At 38.4% G+C, this 6281-nt stretch overlaps 1 protein-coding gene across 1 annotated transcript in view; it reads left to right on the forward strand.

Moving 5' to 3' along the window:
- The window catches only part of gdap2 (ganglioside induced differentiation associated protein 2), a 33619-nt gene extending 30118 nt beyond the window's left edge, over nt 1–3501 (forward strand). The window contains exon 14 of the mRNA XM_023337219.1: nt 2170–3501. Coding sequence (XP_023192987.1) covers nt 2170–2211 — 42 coding nt within the window. The 3' untranslated portion in view covers nt 2212–3501. The remainder of the gene's footprint in view (nt 1–2169) is intronic.
- Nucleotides 3502–6281: the final 2780 nt, after the last annotated feature.

A 6281-nucleotide genomic window follows, 5' to 3' on the forward strand; every position in this document is an offset into this window, starting at 1 on the left:
TCATAAAATATGCTTGTTGTAAAACAGTATCCCTCAAAAAACAAAAACAAAATATTCATAGTTATTTTTTAACACTCGATATTGCCAAAACTAAAAAGTAATCCTGATCATCCAGGATCACTTGATTCTGGACATCCAGCCCGTCGGTTCAGATCCATACTGGTCTGGTTGTGTATCATTTGCGCCCACGAAGTCTTCCAGCATTTCTTCATATATGAAAAAGATTCCACCTTCCATGCCCACTGATAAACCTCCGGACAGAAGCATGGTTTTGGTTTTTCATCAATGTTTAATGCTTGGCCGAGGCACAGCGAACGTCATGAACCCAGGCAGAGGACGGTAACTCCGCCCCCCAAAATCACGCCGCTTAGACATTTACTGATAAAAACTAGCTATTTATTATTTTCTCCTTTAATCTCAGCTGATATTTCACCAGTCACGCCTCAATCCAGAGTGAAAGGATTACAAGTAATTCTGTTAAGCCCTGGTCGCTGTCGTTTTCCTGGAAAGCAACCTGAGAAGCTGGAACCATTTAGAAAATAGCTCAACGTCACTGAAGATCCTCTATTAATGATACAAAGGCTTGGGACAGTGTTTCATAAAAACAACAAAAACATTTTTTAAAAAGAAACCCAACCCCAACACTTTGGTCATCATTGTTGCAAAGAAATAAAAGAAAAGCTAAGGATGATCTTAGCTTGTTTTTTTTACATCTGTCATTAACTGACCAAAGCCAGCAACGTTCTTCCTCTCACCGCAGATTCAAACTACATGATTGCTTTAGAACAGCAGAACGTTGCTTTGGTACTGCAGCCATTGGTGTCTTGTAAAGTTTATAGCTCATACACTTAGCATATTCCTTCACTTCTGTCCAAATTGGAGCTTTTTCAACATTCCCTGGTTCATCATAAAAGAAGATAAAAACACACCTTTGTTCTGTAACACACAACGGGGTCGCCTGGCCGGTGGCCGACTCTCCAAGTGGCAGTGATGGCATAGTTACTTTGAAAAAGTAACTTTAATCTGTTTACTGATTACTCCTTGAAAAAGGAGTAATCAGTAACTAGATTACTAATTACTAAAAACGTTACTTTTAATGTTACTTTCCAAATCAAGTAATTAGTAATCTAGATTACTAATTACTTGATTTGGAAAGTAACATTAAAAGTAACGTTTTTAGTTACTTTCAGCAGCTGCTAACAACAACGCTGTGAAAATTACATTGATTTTTGCCAAAACTTCATTGTAAGTAATTTTATAATGGTAACATCAACAAAGTGTCTCCACTTATATGGTTGAACTGAAGAGGAGATTGTTTAAAGGTTACAACAGTACAAAAAAAACTTTAGTAATTTGTGCGTGATTTTGTGTGTTTCTATTGTCTGGAAAACTATAAATAGGATTTTAACCCTGCTCAGGTTGTCTAGCAATGTTCTTTGTCTCTGCACTCTTAGCAGGATGCATGTAATTGGGTTGTCCTCAATAGTGAATTCTGAAATTGATCAACAGACCTTCCCACCCGGGTTGTGTACCTCTGAAGTTCCTCCAAAGCTACCGTGAACCTTTCAGCTGCTTCTCTTATCAATGCTCTTTTTGCCTCCCTGTTGGTTTAGAGTCTTGGAGGGCCAGAGTTATCCAACCTTTAGATGTTTCTTGTCCTACGCACTTTGGTGAAACTGCCTCAGTAGATTGCAGTCAAGCTCTGCAGAGCTCTGCTAACGAGCTAATATTGTAGCCAGGTGTGCTGAAGCAGAGAGACACCGGAAGGTACTGGAGTTTGAGACCCCTGATTTAGATAGACGGCCATGTCTTGGTAGGTTTGTAGCTGTGCCGTACTGGTGGCCTGCTGTCGCGCCCTAATGGGCCAGGACTACTTGCATGATTACAGGAATTCATGTCTGCAGAAATATTTTTTAGTTTCTTTGGGTGAGTTGTAGAATTTGTGTTTGTACACTGCACCCCACGCTGACTAACTGCATCTTAACACCTAAAATAAAATAATTATTTATGGCGGTCTTTCTTCGGCCTGAAAGGAAATGGTTTATGTCTCCTAAAGCAACTCAAGTTTGTTTTCTTTAATCATGAGAAACTGTGCGCTAAGGAAATTGCAGAACAGCTCTTGCTTCTCATGCTAACCGTGCACTGAGTCTGTCTTCTCTCCTCTCTCAGGTAAACGGACCGAACCATCCCAACGAGGCTTCTGGTCTGTGACAGGACGCCGCCTGGACCTCTGTGCTAGGCGGGCGCCGTGAATTCAGCCCCTCTAAGAGAAGCTATTAATGGACGTCAGACTGCCTGAGCGGTCTGAACTCAAACTCCGTCAGGCTGTGAATCGCGGCGGGGAAAATCTCCCTGTTGACGTTTCCCGCCAAAATCGTATGAAGAGAGTCGTCTCAGGTCAGCAGTAGCGACCGTTTGTCGGTCCGGGATACTTCCTGGATTATTCCTTGCATAAAGTCTTTTTTATATATATATATATATATATATATATATATGTATTTTCTCCAAAGCAAATAAAGAGTCAAGTCACAAAACCACACCTTATCCAGCTAGTAGCTGAATGTAGCGGCTGCAAGTTTTACTATTCAATGCAGTACGTCGCTATGACAACAAGAGGAGCTTAAATCTGGGGGGCAGAAAGCAACATAAAGTTTAGAGTAGTGCAAACCAATGAATACGAGGAGAAAGAGGACATTTGCTGCCCTTATTGCAGAAGTTAACATGCATATTTTCATGGTAGACTTAAGTCCAACAAAAAAAAACTTTTTTTTTTTTACTTCGTTCCCATTCATATATCATGTTTTTTAATTCATTTAACATCCTGGTCACTAATCAAAGCTGATCAATGGAAAATAAGCTAAATCTCTAGCTGAAGTAATTGATGCAAAGCTAAAACAGGATGTTATCAGGAGTGATATTTGCAGAAAAGAAACTTATCATCAAGAATAAACAGTTTCCTTGAGGGAACACTGAGACTGATTACGTCTTGAATTGTAAATACTGTTTATATCTTACAAACTGAATCAGGTTTGTAAAAGAAGTCCCATAAAACTACCTATTTATTTAACACGTGATTTTTCCTTTTTTTTTTTCTTTTCCAAATAAGTGATTTTATTTGTAGAAATTCAACTTTGTCTCTTGATGTACCCACCAACCATAAGAAAGGTTCAGTTCACTATTGTTTTCTTGTGTCTAAAACTAACTTTGGGCAATAATTTCTCCGGTTTTCTCAGTTTTCGTCCTCCACTGATAAAACCATTTGGGTTCCATGTTTTCTGTTCGTTCGGTAAAGAAACCTTTGTAGATTTTCAGACGCGAGGCTTTGTGACTGCATCGTCAGTAATAGTTTTCTAACACTGCAAAAGCACAAAATCCTGCCAAGTATTTTTGGTCTAGTTTCTATTTGGTCAACATCTTAGGACACTTGAAATGTAACAAAATTAACATTTAAGCAACTTTTCAGCAAGATACAGCAGCTTGTTTTACGTCAATAATTCCTTAACCTGGATGAAGAAGTGCTAGTTCCACTGGCAGATCTTATACTTATAACAAGACATTTTCCATGTTTTAAGTAGAAAAAAAGTGGAGCTACTGTAGTTCTTCTTATCAATATTAAGGAATTACTGACTTAAATAACTCCTATATCTTGCTGAAAACTTACCTGTAAGTTAGTTTTGTCTTATTTCAGGTCTACTAAGATATTTGCACTAAGATATTAGCACTAGACCAAAATGACTCGGTAAGATTTAGTTTCTTCAGTGTCCCTGTGTTTGCAGCAAACCGAGTAAATCAGAGCTGTGAAAGCCAACAGCTAGTAAAAAAATCACAACCTGTTTTAGCTCCTTTCATTCAGCTAAAGTGAAAATGTTTGTCTTTATGGAACATACCGCTGGAGCTTTTACAAGAAGCCATTAAGTTTGTTGCCGCTTTAACGGCCAACTCTGCTCCGCGTTGCTGCGAGGAATTGGAAAAGCGGAGGAGCTGTGCTGCCTTCTGATGCTGTAGTGCAAATGAAAACTTGTTGCAGAATACAAACGTCCTCCATCCCGTTGGCGGATGAATCTCAGCTCATCAAACGGATTGATATCGGCTACAACGTCAACACAAGATTGAGAACGATTACTGATGATCACTTCCCAGAACCTCTGTTTAAAGTAAAAATCTAAACTCTCCCTTTATTATTGTGGAGCTTATTTTAGGGTCCCTGCTTCGGTGTGAATATTTATCGCCGTCTGTTGGACTAGCAGCTGATTTCTCCCTGCCGAGTTCGCCATCCAGGTGTTTCCATTTCGTTTCAGCTCGGTTGGAAAGGCTCGAGCCTCTCAGGGTGATTCTCCTTCCTGTCAACGTCCTCGTTTCAGAACGGATGAAACTCGGCAAGCGATTCATCATAGGAAACGACGTTCGCCTGCTCATTTACGAACCGGAGACTTACAACAAAAACGTAGCCTTCTAGCTGAAGCATTTGTGCGTATGGAAGGAAAAATAAACCGTGACTATGCTGAGGTCAAGGAGAAGAAGTGCAGGTGTTGGAGGAAGATCCGTTTTGCAATCACTCGTTTCACAAACTGTCGGCATAACCGGGATTTTCTCACACGATGTTTAGCTGAGGCCATTTTTGACTTTACGGAAATGTGATCTTTTTGTTTTCAGAAATATATCTGTCATTTTATCGTTGTTGATTCAGACTGTCCAAAGCTTTCAGGGTCTGAAGGAAGTCTCTTCTTTTCTGTTTGGATCTTGTTTTTCTTCTGATTAAAAATTCTTGACTTTCATCAAAGCGTCTGGACTCTTCTATCGTGATAATTGGAGGCAAAACACAGAGCCAATTAAAAAATAATACCATATTTGAGGTGCTGATGTTTGTTTTCTTCTTTTTGTTTTCTGTAAAACAAAAATAACCTGATTCTTGGCTTAACTTTAAATATTTGATTTTTAAAGGTGCTGTGACAAACATTGGGGACCCAAAAACAATGTATGTTTCTGTCTTTAGAGTGAAAGCGCTGCATTCAAGTCAAACAGTGAGCTTCCACTGTTTCCTATTTGGCCGGTGCATTTCAAAAAGTGAAGTACTCCATCATTAGTAAAGCACTCTGGCGATGTGAACTATGTACAGTATGCCATGTGGTAATTTGACCAATTACAGAACATCATTTTTCATTTTCATTTTCTGGAACACTCTAGAAACCGCTGGGTAAAAACTGGCACCAGTTTTAAGGCTTAAAAGTGACAACTGTGTACTAATGCTAAAGCTGGCATGTAGTGGGTTTGAAAAGAATAATTCATATTAAATATTTTAAAAAGCTGTTGACATCTATCTAGGTAACCAGGATTTATACTGACTTTACAACACTATAAAACTCAGCCCGTCTAACAGAGTAGTTTTGATGGAAATGCTAACGACTCTGCAGCTAGCACTAGCTTGCGCTACTTCGCAGGAATGAAGCTAAAGCCGCTGCTTCCTGTCTCGTCCGTTATGCTCACATTTTTGAAAAACAGTGACTCTAGACTTAAAAGCTTCAGTATATATTTTATAACTTTTATGAAAATATATATTTCTTAACATACTTGTTGAAACTGTCACTATGTAGTGACAGCGAAATTTGAGAATCTGGGGGAAAATCAAGCTCCTCTCTGCCTTAAGTAGATTTTATTTCATTTTTTTGTAAAATTTTATTTGACCTCGGCTCTACCTGATTATTAGTAATTAATTGAAAATACACAAAGCAAATTTCCAGCCATTTCTTTACTAGGCACTCTTTGAAGTTCTAAAACATAATAACATCTATTAGTAATCTGATAAAAACTATATTCACCAAAAGAAAAAAAAAAAATTCTAGATTGAAGCCAAAAACACATCAAACTTTGTACTTTAAAACTGATCCGTGTACTTCTCTGGGATTTTAGTGCTGCTTTATATTTGTAATCATTTTGTCTCTTTTTTTAAAAAAAAATAGTAAAACCATGTTTTACAGTAAGTGTGCGCTCTCTGCTCCCAATATGAATAATTAATAATTGCTTAAAAAGCATTTTCAATGCAGATGTTTTCTCTGTTAAAGATTCATCAGGATCTTACAAAACCCAAAGATTTAAAAGAAAATCTGACTGCTGCTGTGCTTAGTTCATGGGACTTCGAGGAGCTTTGATTCAGACGGAAAAAAAGTAACAGCAGATTTAAAGGATACACTTACTATGTGAAGACTGCAGGACGTTTTGATGTAAAGTAAAACACTGCTCCAGTTCTTCTCCAGTCCTCGTCTGTTGTGGCTGGAAACGGAGGC

The sequence above is a fragment of the Xiphophorus maculatus genome, chromosome 7 (assembly GCF_002775205.1).
Source record: "Xiphophorus maculatus strain JP 163 A chromosome 7, X_maculatus-5.0-male, whole genome shotgun sequence".
Lineage (NCBI taxonomy): Eukaryota > Metazoa > Chordata > Actinopteri > Cyprinodontiformes > Poeciliidae > Xiphophorus > Xiphophorus maculatus.